At 50.4% G+C, this 24880-nt stretch overlaps 2 protein-coding genes across 3 annotated transcripts in view; one reads left to right on the top strand and one right to left on the bottom strand.

Annotated features, from left to right (window-relative positions):
- UNC13A (unc-13 homolog A) overlaps nucleotides 1-24880 on the top strand; it is a 91441-nt gene that overhangs the window by 54790 nt on the left and 11771 nt on the right. The gene's annotated exons all lie outside the window — the stretch shown is intronic.
- MBD3 (methyl-CpG binding domain protein 3) lies at nucleotides 9287-24835 on the bottom strand. 2 transcript variants are annotated; one of them, XM_064637517.1, is made up of 8 exons: nucleotides 24345-24546; nucleotides 20430-20486; nucleotides 18280-18439; nucleotides 15964-16101; nucleotides 13968-14058; nucleotides 12928-13105; nucleotides 11439-11636; nucleotides 9287-10290 (listed from the first exon to the last, which is right to left on the bottom strand). In XM_064637517.1, exons 1-7 carry the CDS (start codon nucleotides 24356-24358, stop codon nucleotides 11444-11446), a joined length of 831 nt encoding a protein of 276 aa, XP_064493587.1. In that variant the 5' UTR covers nucleotides 24359-24546; the 3' UTR covers nucleotides 9287-10290; nucleotides 11439-11443. The 2 variants fall into 2 exon arrangements, with proteins under 2 accessions (XP_064493587.1, XP_064493586.1); XM_064637516.1 differs by lacking the exon at nucleotides 24345-24546 and adding an exon at nucleotides 24757-24835 and having other exon boundaries at nucleotides 10157-10290.

Genomic DNA, 24880 nt, shown 5'->3' with positions numbered 1-24880 from the left:
CACGGTGGGTCTGAGCATCCCTGGGCGGCTCCGAGCATCGCTGGAAGGTTCTGAGCATCGCGGGGGTTCGAGCGACCCGGGAGTGCTCCGACCATCCCGGGAAGTTCTGAGCATACCCGGGAGGGCTCCAAGCACTGTGTGTGTGGGGGGGGAGTTGGGAGCATCCCGGGGGCTCCGAACGCCCCGGGGGGCTCCCCGAGCATCCCGGGGGTACTCCGGCATCCCAGGAGGTTCCGGGCATCCGAGAGGGGCCCCGAACATCCCCGGGCAGCTCCGACCATCGCGGAGGGGCATCTCGAGCATCGTGGAGGTTCGAGCAGCCCTAGGGGGGTTCTGGCATCCCCGGGGGGGCTCCGAGCATTCCCGGCGCACGGCCCCGCCGCCCTCCTCTCCCCGCAGCTCCAACACCGGCGGTTCCCACCGCGGGGCCGGGGAGGAGCTGCCGGAAAAACGCCGCCGAAACCGAGGGAGGCGACAGGGACCGGGACAGAGCAGGTCAGTCGGTACCGCTCGGCACAGCAGGGACCGGGACCGCGAAGCGCCGGAGCAGCCGCAGCTTCCCCGGTGCCGGGCAGACCCCTCCCAGGCACTCGAGCCCCAGCACAGCCCCCCTCCTTCTCCCCGAGTTACTGAAGTTAAGAAAATATAAAATCATTGTCCTTTCTCCTGCCGTTTTCCCTCGGATCTTCAGTTTCTATTTCACAGGGTCATTCCACAGAATCCCCGAGCGGTTGGGGTTGGAAGGGACCTTTAGAGCCCACCCCGTCCCACCGCCCCAGTTTTGCTGTTCATGCTCAGCAGCGTCACCTGGTTCCGCCAGACAGAGGCACAGCCGCCTCGGCAGCCCGGATACCCTGAGAGCACAGGGATCTCAGTCACCTCCTCGAGCTTCCCTCCCCAGAACGTCACCACAGCAGGTCCCTGCTGCCATGGACTGTGCCCCCACCCCAGATTACCTGCCTCCAAACCCTTTGTCCCAGCTGGGCCGTGGATTTACAGGGCCCTTCCACAGCCAGAGCTTTAGGAACCCTCCTGGAAGTGCTGGCACAGCACACATTTACTAGAACAACATTAAGACCCACTCCCAGCCCATCCACGACCCCAAATGCCCAGATGCTCCCATTCCACAGCTCCTATGCTCTGTTTTCACATAACTGTCTTTCCCAATCACTGCCTTTGGGATTAATTCAACCATTTGGCTTGGGATTGTTTTTAATTGCAAGAACCATCAGTGTCTGGGCTAGAACCCCCCCCCTTCAATCCACCCACTCTGTTTTCATTTCCCAGATCCCAGGAAACATTAACTCCTGCTGCTCCATGGGCCAAACACGAGCCACATGGGCTGGTCTTATGCTTCCAGGCTTTCCCCTTCAGCTGGTGACTCCTCTATGGAAAGAGACTTTCAACTTTTGATACTCTGAAAGGGGCACCTGAAACTTCTAGGAGATCTTTCCAGCAAGGTGACAGCCACCAGGAGCTGTTTCCTTACTTCTTTCCACTCCTCTCACCTGCCAACTAAACCCAACATCTTCCAGCTGCTGAAAAGTTTAATGAAAACAGGTAACGAGCTTCCTCCCCTCCTGTTTTACCTTCTCTCCTTCTGCTTTACCTCCAGAGCCCTCAGCTATGAGCTCCCACCAGCCCTTCCCTTCTGTCTGGATGCTGCAGACTGTGGCAACTTCTGTTTTCCCCTCCAAACAGCTCAATTCCATGGAGATGTGTCTGCATCCATCCCAGTTCCTCAGTACTTACACAGATCCAGCAGCACCAGCACAGCCCTTGGAATCCTCCCACTCCAGACCGGCCTCCCCCATGCCAGGAGCTGCTCAGAGAGCTGGTAACTCCAGGATTATTACAGAGAGCCATAGGATCCTAGAAAAACCCAAGTTGGAAGGGACCCACAAGGACCATCAAAGTCCAATTCCTGCCCAGGACACCCCAACAATCCCACCCTGTCCCTCAGAGCGTTGTCCAAATCCTCCTGGAGCTCTGGCAGCCTTGGGGCCGTGCCCACTGCCCTGGGGAGCCTGGGCAGTGCCCCAGCACCCTGTGGGGGAAGAACCTTTCCCTGAGATCCATCCCAACCCCCCTGGCACAGCTCCATGCCATTTCTGGCATCAAGATTTGCACCTCCTGAGGAACAGAAGCTTCTCCTCCAGGGACAGACACAGCCAATCCAGGTCTGAGCCTCACAAACTGGCTGTGAGACATTTCCCCTCTCACCCTCAAAATATTTAATGCTGTAAATTGTAACACCCCACTAAACTACTAAAAACAGTGGGGTTTCCACAACTTGAGAGTGAAGGGTACAACCCCTCCTGTCTGAGCTTCTTCTGTTTCCACAAGATGGAGAAAACTCATGAATGACCAACACCATGTCTCTGGTGACTTCTCTGGGCAACCTTCACCAACACAGAGGAGTCCACCTGTACCTGAACCTGCCCAAGTGGCTCCTCAGGTATGTCCTTGCTCCAATTCCAACACTAACACACTCCTGGCCACCATTTCTCCACCTCTGAAGCCCCCAAGAAGTCCTGTACATGGGCTTTCAAAACCCCCCCAGGAACTGCCCTCCCAACACTGCCCTTTTTGCCTCTCTGTGCTCTCTCAGTCCTTTTGGGAAATTTCTACATCAAGTCCAACAACACCCAGGGAAACTGCCAGCTGTTATTTTAAGTGCTTTGGCAAACCTGGTTTTTAGCTGTTGTGTCTCTGATCTGTTCCATTTTCAGCAGAACTAGCTCAGGCTTTCTTCTGAGAGCCTGAATTCCACTCGTGACACCAAGTGGCCCTGGGGTTTTTTTTAACCTGAGCAATTAGCAGCTCTTAAAGAGCCTTGTGTCTCCCATTAACAGAGAAAATGATTCTACAAACTAGAGAAGTTGTTCAGCACAATTCCATTTTTTTAACAAACATGACCATGCAGAAGAACCAATTTGCCTAAACACAAGAGAAAAGAGAAGGCTCTTACTTGCTGCTTCCAAGCCCATCCCTCCAGGTGCTTTCCCCATTTCCCAGCAGGACTCATTCCCAAGTTTGTGCTGCCTCTAATCATTTGGTCTCTGACCACTGAAGCTGTGGCTGCCCCATCCCTGGAAGTGTCCAAGGCCAGGTTGGACAGGGCTTGGAGCAACCTGGGCTAGTGGAAGGTGTCCCTGCCCATGGCAGGGGGTGGCACTGGATGGGCTTTAAGGTCCCTTCCAGCCCAAACCAGTCTGGGATTCTGTGATCTACAGAATAAACATATCCTCCAAAATGACCAATCCAATCCCTTGGCTGTGCCCAGGGAATCATGGAACACTGGATTAAAGCACAGCAGAGGTCTAACAGCCCATTAAGGTGTTTTCTATAGGGAGAAACAGAAGTACAGCAGAGCATTAGTGCAACCACAGCTCCATAAACCCAAACCCCCTGGGAACAACTCTGCAACAGCAGCTTATTCCAGGTCAAGTGTGCAATGGCAGAAGGGGCAATATCCAAGATAGAATATTTGTTCTGCTCTAGAGAACATTCTCTGTAGATCAACCCCTAAAGATGGGAATTACTGCACACAGAGAAAGGCACTCCCTGCCCCCAACCAAAAACCCTGCAGTTGTCACAAAATCATCTCGGAATGGTTTGGGTTGGAAGGGACCTTAAAGACCATCTTGTTTCCCCCCCTGCCATGGGCAGGGACACCTTCCACTAGCCCAGGTGGCTCCAAGCCCCCTCCAACATGGCCCTGGACCAGGGATGGGGCAGCCACAGCTGCTCTGGGAAACCTGGGACAGCCCCTCCCCACCCTCACACCCAACAATTCCTTCCCAATATCCCATCTGTCCCTGCCCTCTGGCACTGGGAAGCCATTCCCCTTGTCCTGTCCCTCCATCCCTTGTCCCAAGTCCCTCTCCAGCTCTCCTGGAGCCCCTTCAGGCCCTGCAAGGGGCTCTCAGCTCTCCCTGGAGCCTTCTCTTCTCCAGGTGAACCCCCCCAGCTCTCCCAGCCTGGCTCCAGAGCAGAGGGGCTCCAGCCCTTGGAGCATCTCCGTGGTTTCCTCTGGACCTGCTCCAACAGCCCCACATCCTTCTGATGTTGTTCCCCTGGCTCAGCCCAGGGCACAGGGGGTTTCTTGGTGCCAGGACATGTGGCCAGAGCACGTCCAGCTTTTCATCCACCAACACCAAGTCCTCCTCCCCATATTTCTCTCAATATTTTATCCATTTGCCTAAATCACAGCACTGCACAGAACTAGAGTAGCTGCTCCTCTCCCTCTTTAGGAGCTCCAACTCTGCTTTCTACAGTTTTTCAAGCACATGCAAATACCATGCAAAAAAGCCCAGGCTTGGAGCAGAGCACAGAAGAGGTGCTGCAGCTCAGAGCAGAAGTACAAAAAAACCCTTACTCTGTGTGGGAAGAGAATATTTCAGCACATCAGGAGCTGAATCACTGCCTGTGGGTGGAGCCAGACAGATTGACAAGATCTGGAACTTGAGAGATGACCTCAGCCCGAGATCAATCATCCCACAAAGTTGCTGACTGAGGGAACAGCACATGGGGACAGCTCGAGGTGACAGGTATCAATGTCAGCCTGATGTGCCAAAACTGCATTAGAGGCACAAACTACAACTGACCAACTCTGAGTGAACTCAAACCATGGACCTCTGAGATCCCTCAGCACCAACAGGCCCAGCAGCCTTTTCTCTGCCACCTCTTGGCATCACCACCAGGGATTTCTTCATAGTTTTCTTCACACATTTCCTCACTACAGCAGGACATGAAAGAGGCACCTTGGGGGGAAAAGAGCCATTAGCAAATGGCTCTTTTTCAGGCATTAAAAGAATGAAGAATTGAGCTGTCAGGTAATGATTTTGGAGTTCTGGAGCAGCCACTTGATGGAAAGCTAAGAACTGACTGCAGATCAGACAAAAGCATGAAAAATAAAAGATGGCCCACCACACTCTCAGGTTTTACAGCCCTTCAGATCACTGAGCCCCACAGAATGTGCCCAACAGGCTAATCCAGGACATGAAAATGGACTCATAATACAAACAAAACCATGTAGTAACTTTTTAGTATTCACCTCCTTCCAAAACCTCAACCCTGAGAGTGAGTCCAGAGGAGGCCACAGAGATGCTCCAAGGGCTGGAGCCCCTCTGCTCTGGAGCCAGGCTGGGAGAGCTGGGGGGGTTCACCTGGAGAAGAGAAGGCTCCAGGGAGACCTGAGAGCCCCTTGCAGGGCCTAAAGGGGCTCCAGGAGAGCTGGAGAGGGACTGGGGACAAGGAAGGGACAGGACAAGGGGAATGGCTTCCCAGTGCCAGAGGGCAGGGTTAGATGAGATATTGGGAAGGAATTGTTGGGTGTGAGGGTGGGGAGGCCCTGGCACAGGTTGCCCAGAGCAGCTGTGGCTGCCCCTGGATTCCTGGAAGTGTCCAAGGCCAGGCTGGAGGGGGCTTGGAGCACCCTGGGCTGGTGGGAGGTGTCCCTGCCCATGGCAGGGGGTGGGACTGGATGGGCTTTCAGGTCCTTCCCACCCAAACCAGTCTGGGATTCTATTTATCAGAAGACCTGTAATTGGTACACGCAAATGAAACCAGATTCCTACAGTGAAACACTTCTGAATTTTGCCACTGGACACAACCCAGTTCAGAGGTTGGTTACTCATTGTCCCACTATTCCAACTCTGCACAGTCTCAAACCATTTCCATTTGTGACTCTGCAATGTAAGAAAAACCCACTAACAGTCCAGAGATTTATTTAATGAATGGACTAAATAGTTTCCTGTGCTTGGCAGAAGTTATTTATTACTAGCAGTTAGTGCTATTAGTTAGTAGTAGTTATTTGTGGATATTGAGAAGGAATCAGCAACACTAAATCAGCCTTCCAACCAATGCCCTGACAATTTCTAGTGCATTTGGTGGGTCATTTTTGAAGTTCAACACGTTTTTTTCTCTCCTCACCCTCCCAAATGCTCTGTCACTGTAAATACCATTTAGCACATGCTGTTCTGTGCTGTTCTCTCCTACACTCAGCTTCTCACAGGGTCAGACTCGGGGAGGGGGGAAGGAAGGAATGGTTTTCCCTCATTAGCTCAAGTTGATCCCTGCTAATCTGAGAACAAATCCAAGTTTTTAGCTCCCCACAGCCCATACAGGACATTATTTTCTGTGCTGCAGAATTAGGACACCACCTTCTCGTGGCTCTCTGTGCTTCATTAATGCAGGGAGCTGAAATTTGCAGCACTGGGAACCTCGACCGACCCCAAAGTCTGTTCTGAAGCAATTCCAGTGGATGCAGAAATTCCTGCTCAGAGTGACAACAGCATTTTATTTGATAGGGAGTAAGTGGTATCATCCAAAGATCTGCATGGGCATCTGGACTCTTGGAGATTGTTTATTTAATGAAGAACAGGATTAATTCTCCACTTAGATAATCCCAGTTATTTGGGATTATGTCCATAAGAACATTCTCCTGCCTCCTCCCCCTTTAAACACATTATCCCACCCTCTCTCCCAGGACCAGGAGTGTCAGTGCAGACAGAATGGTCTCTCCCTAAAGCAAGACAAAAGGACAGGAGTCAGGAGTGCTGAAAGACCAGTTTTCCTTCCAGGTGTCCTGCTTCATCCACATCCTGCAGAGCATTTAGATGGGATATTGGGAAGGAATTCTTGGCTGTGAGGGTGGGGAGGCCCCAGCACAGGTTTCCAAGAGCAGCTGTGGCCCATCCCTGGAAGTGTCCAAGGGCAGATTGGAGCAACCTGCTCTAGGGGAAGGTGTCCCAGCCCACAGCAGAGGGTGGGGCTGGAGGAGCTTTAAGGTCCCCTCCGACCCAAACTGTTGTGTGACTCTCACTCACAGCCATGACAAAGCCACCCCAGGCAGGGTTTAACATGCCTGCATTCCCAGAGTCCAGTCATGTCATTCCTGAGTGTTTTCCCTTCCTGATGTGCTCAGTTTACAAGCAAGAAAACCCCTCCCTTTCCTTGCTCAACAGCCAGTTCAGCAAGTTCAACTTCAGATGTGAATTGAGCCAACTTTTCCTGGGCAAAACCACCTGCAGAAGCTCTGCAGGTCAAACCCAGCCTGTCCCACATCCATGCTAATGCACTCTTTGGATTGCACAAAATTTCATCCAACCAGGATTCAACAGATGTAACACTGGGAATCCAAACAGGGAGATAATGGCATTCCCTCAAAATCTGGAAGTTTTGGAAAAAAAAGTGGGGAGATAAAAACACCTTATTGGACCAGCTCCAACACACTGTGCAGAACAGGTTATTAATTAATGAAACATAAGTTTGGCCTCAATTCTCTTCCACTGCCCTTAAATATATTCTTTACTAACCATCTGCTTTACAAGTCATACCTCAAAAAGCTGCTTCCTCCACCCTGGGGATATATTTGATGATGGCACTTTATCCCCATTATTCACTTCCAAGGCTGTGATAAGACAAACTAATCCAGTTATTGCAGCAACCTGAGAAAGACATCATGGTCAGTGAGAAGAAATATTTGGTTTACTCACCTGTCTTGATAAGCAGGTAAAGTTATTCCAGTTTCTTTGGCTGTGAGAGGAGTCCTGGGCCCCTTTTGGCACTTTGCACAGTCAACTCCATGTGAATTATAAAGATTATTCATATTTCTAATCTCTGAAGGAAAGAGAAAGCTGGACAGGGAAAGCACAGTGGGGAAAACGAGAGGTGGCAGCAATTTAAACTTGATAATTCAGTGAATCAAAATGTGAGTATCAACACTTCAATTCTCTGTGTTATGGTTTTGCAAATGCTTATGGTGATGTTTAGGTTCAAGTAAAAGTAAGTAAAGACATCACTAGATATTAAAACAAGCTTTAAAAAAGAAACAGTGTCAGAAGGTGACTGCTGTGCTCACAAGGACACCTCTGGTGTGGGTTATAAACTGCTGGGGCTGGGATTCAAAGGACACATGGGAATGGTGTCTAGTTGAGCCAGGGGAGGTTTAGATTGGAGATTAGGAAGGTTTGTTCTCCACAGAAAGGGTTGTCAGGCCCTGGCACAGGGCAGGGGTGGAGTCACCATCCCTGGAAGTGCTCAAACAACGTGTGGATGTGGCACCTGGGGACAGGGGTTAGTGGGGAACGTGGTGCTGAGGTGGTGGTTGGACTTGATGATCTCCAAGGTCTTTTCCAGCCTTTCCCAACTGATTCCATGATTCTCCATAAGCAACCTGCCCATGAGATGGGACACCCTGGCAGCCTCTCACTCCATGAGGACACAGGAGGGAACTCTGCACTAAGAATTACCAGTTTTCCCCAAGTTTCCCTCTGTATTTCCCCCTGCCAGGCCCCAGATATCAGGATCCAAATCTCAGAGTGGAGCCCCCAGCAAACCCTCCCTGAGCATCTCTGCTGGGATAACTGGGAGGGGCAGAGCACAGAGCTCCAGGTAAGGGCTTGAGGCAGACCAGAGGAACCTCTTCTTTGTGAGAAACATTTAATTCAACACCATGACTTACAAGAGGACAGGTTTACAGAGTAATAACCGTAACAGACTGTTGAGAAAGGAAAATAATGGTCACTGCCTGCAGTGCCAGGCACAGCTCCCCAGAGCAGCACCTGGCAGAGCAGCAGCAAAGCACAGCTCAGTCTCCTTGCAGTACTCAAGTGAGCAACATCACAGGGTTTTGTATTTTCAAACCTCTAAGAAAAGGGTGAACACAGGATCAATCCCTCTGGCAGGGGATATTTTCCAGGGATCACGGAGCTGAACTACTCCCAAAGGCAACTCCCTCGTCCCCTGCTGTCCCTGCTCATCATCCTCACACAATAAAGGCTCTGGGAGCTACTTTCTTCCCCAAGTTTTGGGATACCACCAACTTGTACAACTGGTCAGTGGCACAGTATTTAATCCACCACTTTCTACTGTTCTCTCAGCATGAACTGTGCAATGGATACCCTAAGACTAAAATAACTTTTGCGACCCAGTCAATGCATTCTCCAAGCTATAAACTCTCATCTTCCTCCCCTCTCCTTGTCTCCCTCCCCAGAGAAATCCATTTTTAGCCACAAGTTACCCCAATATGCTCACAGATGTACTGGAAGAGACTGAGGAATCAATCAAGGTACCCATGGTGAAGCCAAATACTTATAAACACATTAAGGCAGGTTTCACATCAGTTCAACTTTCGACACAAAATGCTGGTCACTTCACTGCACATGCAAATAAGAAAAGATTTAAACACTTAATAAAAACCTTTAAATTCCTTTTTAGATATCAATTATAGAAAAATCAACCTTTTGCCTTTCTTTTTTTTTTTTTTTGTTTGTTTTTTAAAGAGGTCAGAACATTACTGCACACGAAAGCAGGTGTGTGGCCACACCTTTGGAATGGATCCCCTTCCCTCCACACAGAGGAACAGAGGGCAGGTTCTTGGCACCAGAAGAGAAAAAGGAAGAAGTTTTCCTCATTGTCAGTCAGAAATGAGTCATCCTTCCATCCCCAGTTGAGAAAAAAAAGTCCTTCTGACTGGACTTGAACCAAACCAAAATACACCTCAGGTTGGGTATATTTCTCTCCCAAACTCTATCCAGAGTGTTTGGACACACAGAGCCCAGACCCTGCTCGGGAGTGCTCTGAGTGTGGTGTGGAACTAACCCCAAAGCCCAACTACCAGAGCTGGCAGCCCAATTCCTCGAGTGTAACTTCCCCTACTCCCCAAAGCTCAGCTGGGACCAGGCACTGGCAGTTCAGCTCTGAGACTGCACTTCCAAGACCAATGTGGCCTCGTGAGGAAACGGCGACTCAGTGACTGGAATTCACATATGGAATGACAATCCACGACATGAAATGACCTCCCTACAGCCAGGAACAAACAGGTAGCCCACAGCAGAGTAGCCAAGGAGTGAAACAGCATCTCTCTCTCTCTCCTGGGTTAGAGAGAAAATTGTTTCCATGGGTCATTAAAGGTATTTTGATAAAAAAAGCTTAAAAATGTATCACCTCGAACTGACCCACAAAACATAATAATAAAAAAAAAAGAGACAGCAAATTTGGTTCCTATTATTTCCCCTCCCACCATGTGATAATCCTTTATCCCCTCCCACTTTTGCATTCCCAATCACCCCACCCCTTCAGAAAAAGGAGGGGGAGTGGAGTTTAGTCAAGTTCCACCTGCAAAACTCCCCAGCAGCGAATGAACCATCAGCTCCCGAGTTTCCTGAGGTACATCCAAATGCTCCGGGGTACAGTTGGGCTGGTGGTGCACTCCTGGCTCTGTAAATGGTTGTGCTGACCCTGCTGATTGGCTTTATACTGGGAATTCTTAGATGGAACTCCCTGGAAGAAACAAAAAAGACCTACTAAGTCAATAAGAACTTTTTGTATCTTTACAGGCAAGTGAGTTCTAAAAAGAAGAATTCCCACAGCCATAACATATCCATGTCTTTATCTCCTGGGTTTCACCTGCAGCAGACAGTTTGTTCTGGTTCTTGCCTGTTGCCAGACCTTTGTAGCAGAAAAGAACTCAAGCTATTCATTGTCCAAAAGCTACTGCTAATGATGTGGGAAAATGGGAAGAAAGCCCAGAGATAAGATGGGATCTCCTAAAGGCCAACCAGATTTCACATTGTAATCAATCTTCCAACTTGAAGGATTGCTTAACATAAAAATCACCCTTCTACCTGAAGTCCAGGTGTCATTCTCTCCAAAGGGGCTTTTCTTCTGTTATTCATCCTAAATATTCCATTTTTTCCCCCTCTGTATTCTTGATTCTTTCCCCACAGGCTCCAGAGCAGGCCACTAAATTGATCCCAGGGCTGGAGCCCCTCTGCTTTGGAGACAGGCTGGGAGAGCTGGGATTGTGCCCCCTGAGCCTCCTTTTCTCCAGGCTGAGCCCTCCCAGCTCCCTTGGACACTCCTCACCAGACTGTGCCCCAGACCCTTCCCCAACCCCATCCAGCCTGGCCTTGGACACTTCCAGGGATGGGGCAGCCACAGCTGCTCTGGGAAGCCTGGGACAGCCCCTCACCACTCTCACACCCAACAATTCCTTCCCAATATCCCATCTCTCCCTGTCCTCTGGCACTGGGAAGCCATTCCCCTTGTCCTGTCCCTCCATCCCTTGTCCCCAGTCCCTCTCCAGCTCTCCTGGAGCCCCTTTAGGCCCTGCAAGGGGCTCTCAGCTCTCCCTGGAGCCTTCTCCTCTCCAGGTGAACCCCCCAGCTCTCCCAGCCTGTTTCCAGAGCAGAGGGGCTCCAGCCCTTGGAGCATCCCTGGACTCTCTCCAGCAGCTCTGTGTCCTCCTCCTGCTGTTCCCCAGGGCTGGAGGCAGCTCTGCAGGGGGATCTCCCCTGACACACACCCAGCACCCCTTTAAAATCACCTGCTAAAAAGCCAAGATCTGTCCACGTTTAAGATTCCCCCTGAAAACCTTCCTGCCTCCAGTGCAGTCCAGTTCAAGGTGAGCAATAACTCTGGCACCTTACCTGGACTATACATTCTCCATCTCCTGGTCATGGTCCTGCTCCTCCTCCTCTTCTTCCTCTTCTCCTTCTTCCTCCCCTCCTTCTTTCTCTGAGGGGGGTTCCCCATCCCTGGCGATCTCCTCCACGTGGGCCAGCATGTCAGCCATGAGGGCCTCCTCCAGCCTCTTCCTCACCTGCTGCACCAACTCCTCCTGCTTCCTGCAAGGAACACCCACCATCAACCCCCAAAAAAGGAACCTCCCAGGGAAAGGAACCTCCCAGGGAAAGGAACCTCCCAGGGAAAGGAACCTCCCAGGGAAAGGAACCTCCCAGGGAAAGGAACCTCCCAGGGAAAGGAACCTCCCAGGGAAAGGAACCTCAAACCCCTCCAACACGAGGCTGGACAGACAAGCATGGATTGCAAAAGCCCTCTGAGAACTGCACTGTAAAAAAAAAACCCTTGGCATTATATTGATGGGGAAGATGAAAAACACTTTAAAAACCTGCCCAATATTTTCTGCTACAAGCCCTGTGCCCTGTTGAATTCTGGTTGGAATTTGACCAATCTAGCAGCTGACTCAAAGACTTTTTTTCTTTTTAACTCCTAGTACTAATATTAAACAAGAAAACCTCAGCCTACCCTGCCCAGTTTTCCAAAAATCAGACTGGAAAAAAAATGAAGTTTCTGATAATTTCTTTTTGCTCGTTCCCCTTTTGAGTCCAAAATTGGAGTTAAATTTTATGGCTCCTTTGCTGTCAAAGTCCCAGTAAAGAAGAGATCACTAATCAGTGGCTCACAGGTCTCCTATTTCAGCTCAGCCACAGGAAATCAAAGTTATAAGCAGTGTTTTTCCTGGTCATTCTGGTACAAATCAAGCACAAAAATTTATCCTGTAATTTCAAAGATTTCTCAAGCAGTCAAAGCAAGGACTATCTTTAAGCATTTAGTGAGTGCAAACAGCACACCTGGAGGTTACTGTTTGGTATTTTCAGTTCTCTACCATGCACTTAAAGCTGAGTTTGAGCAGTCCTGATTTAGCAATATAATTCATTACTAAAGCAACCTATAGCTAAATAAACTGTACCTTGTTCCCTGCCACCACAGCAGGCAGGACTTTGATCTGGTCAACACATACATTTTATTTATTTTATTTTATTTACTGACACAGAGGAAGGGTGAAGAGAACCCAATCACACTGTTCAGGATTTCTCCAATCCCATCTCTGCTCAGAGATGCCTAATCAGAGTCACCCCAATTCAGACACCTCTGTCAACAAAAGGACACTTTGACATGAAAACCTGAAACTTCAGAGTAACTGAGCATGGCCAAAATAAAAAACAATGGGCTTTGAGCACACGAGAGCAGCTTTCTGTGACCATTTTTGTCTCCTCTGCTGCTGAGGAGCCACTCAAATGAATTCCCAAGCCACAGTGTTCTATCAGACACTGACAAAAAAACTACTGTTTTACCCCAAGGGACTTTGTTCCAAGTGGTGTTTCTAGTTAATACCTGATATCTTCATCTGTCACCATGAAGGCTTTGCAGAGAGGCTGTGAGGTGTTGAGCCAAACCCCAGGGTTCTTCTCCACAGCTGCAGAGAGCTGGCCTGTGATGGGCATGGTGCTGGTGTGCAGGGCACTGGCGATGGCAGAGAGCAGGGTTTCATCTGTGCACCCCGGGCCCACCCCTGCAGGAGGGAGGAAAAGCCATAACCAACAGTGCCCAGGGCAGGGAGCAGCAAAAGCAGGACAGCAGGAATGAAACTGGAATGGCAAAACACACGCTGTGGTTTTGGGAGCTAACACGACACAAATCCTGGACACTGGAACAGCTCCTGTGCAGCTCTCCAAGGGTGTTCACACTCAGGGCACCTCCTCATTCTGTTACACAAAACCAGTAATAACAAAGAAAAGGCAGACTGGGAATGAAAGGTGTTTCCATGATGTTTGAATGGAAATGTGAGAGAGCTGAGGGTGTTCAGCCTAGGGAAGAGAAGGCTCCAGGGAGAGCTGAGAGCCCCTTGCAGGGCCTAAAGGGGCTCCAGGAGAGCTGGAGAGGGATTTGGGACAAGGCCTGGAGGGACAGGACAAGGGGGAATGGCTTTAAGCTGAAGGAGGGCAGGGTTAGGTGGGATACTGGGAAGAAATTGTTGGCTGTGAGGGTGGGGAGGCCCTGGCAGAGGTTTCCTAGAGCAGCTGTGGCTGCCCCTGGATCCCTGGAAGTGTCCAAGGCCAGGCTGGATGGGGCTTGGAGCAACCTGGGCTAGTGGAAGGTGTCCCTGCCCATGGGTGGGACTGGGTGATCTTTAAGGTCTTTCCAACCCAAGCCAGTTCTGACTCTGCTGTTTCTGGAACATGGACCCCAAAAACATCAAGAAGTTTTGCTTCGGTGCTTTCTCAGGCCAAGGGGCACCACGACCCCCAGGGAGCACTGGCAGTTCCTGCTGCAGCAGGAATGACCATGGCACTGCCAGGCACACACACCACCTGCAGCTCACTGCTGACAGGCACCAAAATGCCCTCCCTGAGTGAAGGGCAGGCTCTGATTACCTTGCAAACCTTTGGGAAGGTCCATTGTTTTCACCAGCTCCTCTGCAATGTCAAAGGCGTTCAGTCCACTTAACTTCTTCTCCCAGAAGAGCTGGAATCAAAGAAAGGGGTTCTTGGCACAAACAGAATTGTCAACTCCACAAAGCACCTGCTTCCTGTGCAGGGAGGGAAGAGCTCTGCTGTGGACAATTCCATGTGGATTTACTGCAGAAGGGATCTGCCAGGAAGGACAATCCTCACTGTCAATCAGCTCCCAACTCCTCTGTCCCAACCTGCTGCCTTGAGAGAGACTTCCTTTTCTTCCAGGGCCTGGTATTTTCCCTGCTCTGAGCTGGAGAAGCAAGGCCAGGCTTGCTGGCTTTCATCTACAAGCCCTTAGTGTGAGACAGCCTTTTTTACACCCCGTTCCTCTCCTGCTGTCTCAGATAACCCACAGAAAGTTAAGGAATGCAAGGACTGGATCCAAGGTAAAGTACTGTTTTCTTCCTCTCCAGCAGTTTCTCATGAGAACAACCAGGTCTGGTCCTTCACCAGATTTTGAGTCACAGGTTCTCCTCAGGAGCATCTGCTTTGGTGGAAAGGCAGTTACAGCACCTGACACACCTTCACCTCTCCACCTGGGTTCGTGAGGGTGACCAATGAGCAGCTGGAGGATCAGTTATATTTCAAAAACCCAATTTTATCCAGGTTTTGAGAAATCAAGGATTCTCCCCAAACAATCCAAGCAAATCCCACCCCCTTTTCCCTTCTGAGATTCTGGGATTTTTAAGCCAGGGCCTCAGCACTGCTTTCCAATTTTGCAGAAACATCCAGAGTGTGTGAGCAAGTTCAAACATTCTGCTGCCTGATAAAATATTTAAAGCAGGGACACAAATCTCTATCCAGCTCAGAATTTGGAGGTCAGTGTCCTATCTTTAGTGTTCTTTTACTGTCTTAACTATCAAAACCACGGGAACAGCAACAACACTGTGAACACACGGGTTCTGCTTCCTTAGGAAAACAGGGTAAAACTCTGCCAATCTCTTCAAAAAACACAAAAAACCCCCACAGCCATCAAACCAAACCACCCAGCTCCATTTCAGAGAGGCTCTGTCTCACACCTGAAGGTTCTAGTTGAAGTAGGTTCACGTGAACTGCCCTCAAAATGCAGTTCTGAAGTTTGCAGAAAAAAAGTTTTCAATGGGAGAAGCAGCAGTTTAGAAAGGGAATTTTTAATTTGTGTTGAAACCACTTTCCCTCTTGGAACAATAGATTTTAACTCTCCTAGAACTGCAAGAAGTTAAACTGTACTGAGAATTGCTTCCAACAGGTACAGTTCATTTTACCAGGGCCTTTCCTTGTCCTAAGCACTCTTTTTGCATCCTTTCACCTGATGAAATTAAGCTGAAAGATTTACCTTAATTTTGGTGTATTCTCTCATTTGAGAATATACAGTTTGATAAGGAAACCACTTTGATTTTGTATTAATAATGACATTCCAAGTGAATTTATGATCTCACACTGGCAGAGTTAACTCCTACTGATACACAATCCCTTGCACTACATCAAACACCACACTGGATGTGGCCTGTACAGGAACATGGATTTCAAACACAGAATTCTTATACAATTGGAACATTTGACAGTGATTTTAATCCTAAATGACCCCTGAAGAGATTACAACACCTGACTAAATTTGTGGCATTAAGGAAATTAAGGTTTAACTACTGCAGAATTGTGATCTAACCAAAGGCTGGAGTTTGGTTATAAATCCCAGTGCACACAGCCTGTAACTACAGACTGGGAATGGGGTTTGCTCTGCTTTTAAAAGCTGGGAGCACTGCAAGGCAATGCTTCTGAAATGCCAGATTTCTCCAGATTCCGAAATTCCAGAGATCAGGAATCTCCAGGGAGCATTTGCTCAGCATCACAAAACGAAAGTGGTTTATTTTGGGATCCTTCCAGTAGCAAATCCAGGAGTTTTTTGGTTTTCTGGAGGAGAAGCTGCAAGTCTTACCTGCCTGGGCTGGTCCACAGCTTTCTGGGGGTCACTCTTCACCTTGTTGCTGGGGTGGTTTGTGATCTTTGTGACAGGCTGTTTGAAGATGGAGGCTGTTTGTCTCACAGGCAGGGCCGTGTTCAAATCAGGCTTGCCCTGTTTCAAGCAAGAGCAGAGGAAAAGCCCCCCCCAAAATAATTTTTATTTGCCAAAATGCTACTGCAGCCACAAAGATGTGCAGCAGCAAACAGATCACGGGCTTGAAATCTTGTCTGATCTCAAGTTATACAAGTTAGACTGCTAAAACTGCATAACTAAATTCAAATCTTGCCTTAGACCTATCAAAATCAGAGTTTTCCACCCATTCTGTTTAACATACCAGCCTCCACCCTTTCTAGTTTATACCACATCACTTTTAGCTCCATTTTCACTGAATTTAACAGGCAGAATGCTTTGCCAAGCCACCTGTAGATCACTAAACCAGGAGACTACAACCCAATATTTGTAGTAATTAGAAAAATTATGAAGAGGGATTTAGAGACTCATTTGTGAACCCAGAAACTATTCTAAACCATTCCATTTAAACCCAGCTGAGACCAATAAACAAACCAACACGGCTGGAATCTGGATGCCTTTTTTTACCTTCAGTTCTGAACGAGACTCAGCTTTTAAATGAAGCTCTTCATCAATTTTGCACTGTGTGACTGCATTTTCTGTTAGTGGAAACACAGGAAGACTGTTCCTCACCCCCAAAATCTAAGATGCAACTCTTGGAATGGCTCTAGGACACACTTTGTTCTCGAGGATGCAAACACTGCATCTGATTCACAGATTTATTCATGAGATGGAGAAAAGATGTATTCAGGACAAATATAATTCTGAACCATCTGGGTGCTAATCCATTCAGAAGCCAATGGTAACGATCTGTACATTTATTGAGAGCTTTGGGCACAATTTTTAGCCTGAGAGGTGTGTGAGCTGCTGGTCTCTGCCTCAGGGCAGGTCCCAAAATATCACAGCAGCTCCCAGGGCCGGGAGGAAACGTTCTCATCGCTCCTGTGATGGTTCTTGACTTGAGGTATTTAAAATACAAGCATTGTGCTTTTTTCACACTAATTTTAGGTGCACAGACATCAGCTTTTGGGTTCTGAGAAAGATTTTAGCTACCAATGAAGATACTTAGGAACGACTTGAGTGGATCAATCCAGACTCGAGTGCAGCCCTCCTACGTCACTGTCACCCTGACTGAACCTTAACAATCCAAATTACCAGGGGCTAACACAGACTCTTATTTGGTCCTACAAATAGGCCTTGCCATCCTCTTCCCTCTCCAGATTTTTGCCCCAAATGCCTCCTTCCCTTCAATCAATTCCAAAGCTGACACTGGCGTGGTCTGGGATAACTCCACTGGATCACTGGCTGGAGGCTGCATCATCCCTGTGGATACAGGTCCCTCCTCTCCTCCCAAACCAAAGGCCAGGGCAGGGCAGAGCTGCTGCACAGCCCCAGGAGCCAGCTGGAGATCTGGGGCTCTGCAGGAGACTGTGCTGGAGAAGGTGAGCCCACACTCCAGGGAGTGGGATCACAGAATCATGGAATGTTTGGGTTGAAAGGGACTTTAAATCTCACCTTGTTCCACCCTCTGCCATGGGCAGGGACACCTTCCACTAGAACAGGTGGCTCCATGTCCCATCCAACCTGGCCTTGGACACTTCCAGGGATCCAGGGGCAGCCACAGCTGCTCTGGGAAACCTGGGACAGGGCCCCACAACCCTCACAGCCAACAATTCCTTCCCAATATCCCATCTCACCCTGCACTCTGGCACTGGGAAGCCATTCCCTCTGTCCTGTCCCTCCATCCCTTGTCCCAAGTCCCTCTCCAGCTCTCCTGGAGCCCCTTCAGGCCCTGGAATGGGCTCTCAGCTCTCTCTGGAGCCTTCTCTTCTCCAAGTGAACCCCCCCAGCTCTCCCAGCCTGGCTCCAGAGCAGAGGGGCTCCAGCCCTTGGAGCATCTCCGTGGCCTCCTCTGGACTCACTTCAATAGGTCCATGTCTTTTTTGACATTGGGAAGAGATGATGATGACAAATGTGCTCTTCTGCACAAATATTGAGTAGTTCCACAACATTCCCCATGGCACCAGCCCCCTGGGAGCAGCAGGGAATTGCTTTTATCCCACCCCCCATAACAGAGATGTTCTCACCCAACTCCAACTTCACACTTTGATCACAAAACGCTTCATTTTCACTCTGCCACAGCCCCTGAAATGTCCCAGCCACTGCTCTGGCAGCACACCAACAGGCAGGGAGGGTGAGTGCCACTGCACCTGCTCTCACCTTGGCCTGGTTGGAGCAGTCATAGCGCATCCTCTGCCTGTTCTTGTTCATCTTGTTCATCAGCATCTTTCCCGTGCGGAAGTCGAAGGTGCCCAGGTCCATGGAGCTGCCCAGGTACCGGGCCAGCTGCGGCTTGCTGCGGAACTTCTTCCCACTGGGGCTGCAAAAAACCCAGGAGGGAAATGAAAACCCTCTGCATTCCAACCCCAGCACTCCCTACAGCTCAGAGGCAATTCCTATTTCCTTCCCGAAAAACGGGTGCTGATTTTCCAAGGACGAAGCTCACGTGGAACTCTAAATGGGTATTTCTGCTCTCATATTACCTGCTTTTCACGTGGAAGAGGCAAATTAAGTGCAGACCATGGTAAAATGTTGTTATATATTAAGAGGAAGGTTCAGATCCCGTCAGTGAATGTGGCACAATTCACACAATAACCAACGTGGGTGATCTCATTACAGAAGAACTTCTCACTCAGTTGTCTCAGATAACAAATACCCGTTTTCAAGCATAATTTCTTCTCCCAGGAATGTCCCATTTGACCAGCACCACAAATGTCTCCTCATCTCCTCTCCCTCCCCCCTGAGCAGCACATTCAGGTTTAAATACAATGCTCTGGTTGCATCCTGAACACTTCAGGATTGCCCAGAAGCAGGGAGAGAACCAGAAGGTAGCTGCTGACAAGCTGCAGAACAACGAATTACAAAGCTTAAGTGGTGCAAAGATAAAGGTCAAAACCTTGGAAAATTTTCCATTATTGGCAAAAGGGAAGAGAGAGATTCCTTTTAAATACCTGGGTTCCCATGAAAGACTCATCCTGGAGACAAACACTTTGCTGGGGTTCTGGGGTTGGGGTTTTTTTTAATAATATTAACATTATAAACTCTTTTTTTTAATGCATAAAGCAAAATAAGTCAGTATGTTATGGCTGCAGTGTAGAACTCTACAGACAATAAGGACAAAGTATCCTTCACCTCACTGAGCAGCATAAAAACTCCTCTTCATTCCCCTAATTTCTCTCATTCTGGATTTCTCCACCTTTCAACTTGCATATCCAATCCTAGCACCCATCTAGGAGAAGCTCATTCCACATAAATCCATTATATTATAACAGCTTAACAGGGTACAAGGCATTTTAAGATCAAAAATGCCAGTTACCACCTTACCTCCCGCTGGTGAGATACTGACAACAACTCCAGGGTCTTCTCAACAACAACAACAACAAAAGATCAAAGGAAAAGTCTATTTTCACATATTATCTGCTGCCCTGAAGCTTTTATTAGGGGAAAAACAGCATAAGAAGAGAATTTCTAGCATGGGACAGTGGCAAAGGAATTAGTGCAAGTCAGACTGTACACAAAACAAATAAATTAAAATAAACAAAAACACAACCAAAGGATTAAAAGCTCTCCAAAAAACTGAGGCAAGGTTAAAAGGAATTCTACTAAAACTGAAATAGCCCCTCAAAGGAGTTAAAACTTAAAGATTGTGGTCATGCCACACAGCATCTGCTTAAGAAGCTCCTGGCTCTGATTGCTCCCAAGCTGCTTATCCTGCCTGGATCTCCTCCTTGCCACCACCACCACTGCTCAAACACCAAAGTGTTCATGCAAATGAGCCAGCTGGGGAAAATAATCCATCTTTGGAGGGCAGGGAGAGGGGGAGCAAACACTCCATCACTGGTTATTCCTCAGCTGGAATAACTGTGGAGCTGCACCGACACTCTGGCCAGGAGACAACACAGAGGAGGATAAGCACCCAGGAACAGAGCCTGAGTCCAGCCCCAAATTTGTAAATCACTTTTTAGGACCATGAAGGGAGTTTTTTGCCTCGATCCAGAGAGAGGAATAACCAACTCCAACAGCTTTAGGGCAGAGCTGTGGGTGAAGCCAGGAAGAGAAACTCCTCCTGTACGAAGAACATGGCATTGCTTCCTCTTCCAAGATCTGCTGCTCCAATTTAGGGTTTAGTTGTCTTTGTCATTTTAAAAATAACAGATTTAAGTGCAAAGTAACTTTCAGAACAATCAGATACACTCAGAGACAGGATTTTAAACAAACAGAGCCCTTTGGGTTCGTGTGGTTTTGCTGTGTTCATTTTGCATTGGAACTGAAAAGCTGCTCAAAGTCCACAAACGTCTCAGAAAACCCACCTGAAATGACTGAGAGTCCTGTCTCTTCCTGGGGAAGCTTGGCCCAAAGGAAAAGCACTGAAACAGTCAGAAGAAAAACTTTTATTGGGATTAGGTCTTGCAAAAGGCAGGATCATCCCAAGCATATCAGGGGCAAAGCTACACCTCAAAGGTGACTGAGCACAGAAAGAGGGGCTGGGGTGCTCTGGGGACCCTCTGGCAGGGGCATGCAGGACATTGGGGGGACCTCCACACACCTGAGAGGCTGAAAGTGTGGGGGGAAGCCCAAACAACCCCAAACTTGAGCAGCAGCACTGCCTGCTGCTCACAACACACAGAAACTGCCCCCCAGCATTTCACGACTCTGAGCACTCCTGAAGTGCCTCTGTGCCCTTTAAATGCCACAAAACACAGAATTTACCTCCTTCCACCCCAGAGCAAAGGCTTTGCCCTGCACTCCTGGCTTGGAGACATAAAGACTTTAAAGAGGCCCAGGAAGGAGACATTTTGGTACAAAGCTGCAAAACCCAAACTCTCTCAGCAACAAACCCTGCAGGCACCGAAGCTGCGAGGCCAAACTGATCCCGGGGTCCCAAATTAGGGTCTGTCACACTTCCCCAAGGCTGAAAGGCAAGGGCAAGCAAAGTTGCAAAGGATTTTACATGCTCGTCCATCAACAGCTCCGAGGCTTTATCTGCCCCTGGCTCCCACCACCAACACTGACCTGGGCACTGGGACCGAGCCCGAGCCACCCCCACCCCTCATTCCCAGACTTTTCCGTGGGATTAAGCCGCCTTCGGGGCAGGCTTTTGAAGGGCCAGGCCTGCCAGGTGCCCCTGCTCTCCATGTGCAGCTCGCCCTTTGTTTCCTGCCTTATATCCTTAAGGAGAGAGCGGCTGCCAGCCCAGGCCCTCTCCCCTCCTCCCTCCTCACACGAGTCTCCTCCCCTCCGCTCTCCCATTTAGCCCGCACAGGATCTGCACAACTTGGGAAGCGAGGGACAAAAGACAAAAAAAAAAGAAAAAAACAAACCCTGAGCCAGCCCAGCCGCCGCCTGCCTCGGGAAGAAATGGAGACAGGAATAACCCGGGGAAACGGGTGATGGAGAGCACACACCCAGAGCCTCTTTTACTCGCTGGGGGGGCGATGGGGAGAACACAAAGTGATTTTCCTTCTCCTTTTCCGTGTGCTCCCTCCTCTCACTTCTCCCCCCAGCCCTGCTCCAGGCTAAGCCCGGCGCTGGGGGCCCTTGGGGGGCTGCAGGACCCCTGACTCTGCTCCCAGGGAGATGGGGATCCCGGGACACTGCCCCCCCCGGCACTGTCAGCATCCCTCTTACAGCATCACCGCGTTATCCCGGGATGGAGCATCGACACCCAGCCCTGCCCTGGCAGTCCCACACTCCAGCTGGGTTCTGCTGGGATGGGCTGGGCTGGCACAGACACAGAAACACCGATGGGAACAAGCCAGACCAAGCTGGGTGACTCCTCCAGCTGCCATAACCCACCCCACTCCTTCACATCCAGCCTTGGGGACCCGACCTGTCCCTTCCCACCAGGGCTGTTCCAAGCACCAGCGTGGAGGGGATGGTGCTCCCTGCCCTGCAGGGCAATGGGGTGTCTTTGGTCAGCAGCTTGGGCTCCAAACACACCAAAAAACCCCAAAACGAAGAACTTGCACACACAAAACCTTCCAAATCTCCAGAAGCGCCACACCCCTACACAAGAGCCCCAGTGGTAACACCGTAACTCAGGACTGAGCACAAACAGCAGCAGATGTTCTTATAAGGCTCAACTGCAGCATCATGGAATCATGGAATTGTAAAGGATGGAAAAGACCTTTAAGATTGAGTGCAATCATCAACCCAGCACCGCCACCATCCCTGACCCACGTCTCCAAGTGCCACAACCACATGTTTTATGAACACTTCCAGGCACGGTGACTCTGCCACTGCCCTGGGCAGCCTCTTCCAGTGCTTGAGAACCCCTTCCATGAAAATAAATTCCCTAATACCTAATCCAAACCTCCCCCGGTGCAACTTGAGGCCGATCCCCTCTCATGAGAGAAATCATTAGAGCTTCCCTGTGGGCAAACCAGAACAGAGGAAAAGCAAAGCACAAACTCAGGAGAAGCATTCTCCTCTATGTTTTTTTTTTGGGGGGGGGGAAAAGTATATTGATCAAAACATCCTCGGGGGAGTGTTAAAAATGTTTTCTTCCAACTTTTTACATTAGTGCTGCAAAGGTAAGAAATTCTCAACCAATTAAGTTTCGCACAAGAGATCTGTGATTTCAACAACAGCAATTTCAACAACTTGAAGTAGAGATGAGCAGAGATCCCAAATTTCTGACACTTGGTCCTCAAACTTTCTGGAGAAAAATACTCTGAAGAAAAGCCCCACAAAGCAGCACTAAATTCTCCTTTCCCTGGGTGAGAACCCTGACTCTGAAGAGAGCTTTTGTAGCCAAAACTCCCTCAAAGACAACCTGCCACTTTCACAAAATCCCTGATACACTTCCCTTCCTGAAATCCTGCCTCCCAGCACCTTTCCTGCTTGCTCCAAATCTGGCCCACAAGCCCCATCACATCAGCCAGAAACCTCCCTAAACCTGAGGTTTGAGGATTGGTTTTAAAACCTGCCCAGGTACTTACACCTTGAGGAAGGTCTGATTTCCAGCCAGAGACTGGCTCACACACACATCTCACAGGGAATTTTCGACAAGCCCTCACTGCATCTGTACATCCAGAGGAGCTGGACAGAAAAATCACCCAGGTAAGCAACAGGCAGAACTAGCAGAGGTATTAAAGAACACCACACCTGTATTTGCCACTCTGAGGTAATGCAAAATGCAACAGTAACCAAAAATTAGTGGAACGAAGCCCTGTTCTACCTTTGATCTCTGTCCAAATTGATATAAAGGGACAACCCATTATAATTCGGGAATAAAAACATGCTGCTTATCCTCTCTCGCCCTTTTTTTTTTGAAGTTCAGCTCCCATACTGTAACTTCACAAGTAAGTTCTGGGGAAAAAATGGGATCTTTGAAGCTTTCAGCCGCTGCTGGTGGTCTCGTCCTCCCCTCGCCCTCCAAGCAGAGTTGGCACTTTCAGCTTTCTGCTCTCAAGGATGGTATTTTCTGGTTCACTCACTGCTCTTCTCACAACCTGATTCTAAGAGCAAAACCTAAGGCTGTGGCTGCCCCGTCCCTGGAAGTGTCCAAGGCCACGTCGGATGAGACCTGGGGCAACCTGGGCTAGTGGAAGGTGCCCCTGCCCACGGCAGGGGGTGGGACTGGGTGGGCTTTAAGGTCGCTCCCAACCCGAACCACTCGGTGATGATTCCATGACAGATGGGTTAAGTTGATGGTCTGTATTTTCCCGACAAGCAGGGCCAAGTGAGGACGCAAGGATAACTGCCCTGCTCTCCCCAGCTCCCGAAGGACCCGAGTTCCGCAGCTCAGCCCTCGTGGGTGCGGGGAGGATCCATACGGCCACCTACGGCCATATGAGCCATAGAAGCCATACGGGGACGATATAAATAGCAAACCTGCAGCTCGCGGGCCATGTGCTCCCCCACAGCCACGCTCCCGGGAAGGCGCATCCCGACCCTGCCCGGGGCTCCCCCACCAGCGCGGGCAGGCGAGGCTCCCTCCGACCCCCCCAAAAATCCCTAAATGCACCCAAAGAGCAACAGAGAGAGCGAGAAACGACACCCCGGCTGCTCGCAAACACCTTAATTCATTTGAGAACACACAGAACCCCAAGGCGGTTTGCAGGGATGAGCCGCCCCGAGGGGACGCGGGTGGGGGGCCGAGCATCCCGGGGCAGGTCCCGGCCCCTCCACCTGTGGCTGCAGCCCCGGCGCGGCCCCCCCGGGCTCCCCCCGCGGCCTCAGCTCCCCCCCGTGCCCGGGGCGGCCCCGCCGAGCGCTCCCACCTCTTCCGCTCCATGGCGGCTCTTCCCGGCCCGCTCCCGCCTGGCTCCGGCCGCCTCCCGCCGGCTCTTCCCGGCCGCCGCGCTCTCCTCCCGCCGCCGGCTCTTCCGGGCTCCCGCTGCCCCCGGGAGGCGGCGCCGCGGACCCGGCTCGTCCCGGTCCCACTCCTGATCCCAACCCAATCCCGCTGCTGATCCTGATCCCGGTCCCAAACCCGATCCCGATCCCGATCCCGCCCGCCGGACCCCGGCGCTGCTCCCTCCGCCCGCCCCCGTCGCTCCGCGCCCGCCCCTTCCACCCGCCGCCCGCCGCGCCCGGATCCCTCCGCCCGGATATAGTCCCTCCCCACCGCCCCCCCGTGCGCCCCCTTCCCCCCGCAGCCCTGCTCCCCCCCCGGGGTACCCCCGGTCTTACCGCAGCCCCCGTCGCCGCGGGCCCCCGCGGTGTCCCCGCACAGCCGCTTTGGGCATCTTCCCCCCGCGCCCTCCCCGGCCGCACTGGCGGCCCCGCGACCCCCCGCCCGCGCCCCCCGCAGCGC

This window comes from Pseudopipra pipra, chromosome 27 (assembly GCF_036250125.1).
Source record: "Pseudopipra pipra isolate bDixPip1 chromosome 27, bDixPip1.hap1, whole genome shotgun sequence".
Classification (NCBI taxonomy): Eukaryota; Metazoa; Chordata; class Aves; order Passeriformes; family Pipridae; genus Pseudopipra; species Pseudopipra pipra.
The sequence above is the reverse complement of the archived record's forward strand: the minus strand, read 5'-3'. Positions and strand labels throughout refer to the sequence as shown.

What these genes read in the sequence shown, in the direction of transcription:
- MBD3 (XM_064637516.1), bottom strand. Translation starts at nt 24,812, where the DNA reads ATGCCCAAAGCGGCTGTGCGGGGACACCGCGGGGGCCCGCGGCGACGG. An exon ending in AGGACTCTCAGTCATTTCAG is followed by an intron (nt 18,440 to 20,429) that starts GTGGGTTTTCTG and finishes GGTTTTTTGCAG; the next exon opens with CCCCAGTGGGAAGAAGTTCC. An exon ending in GTGACAGATGAAGATATCAG is followed by an intron (nt 11,637 to 12,927) that starts GTATTAACTAGA and finishes TGTTCCTTGCAG; the next exon opens with GAAGCAGGAGGAGTTGGTGC.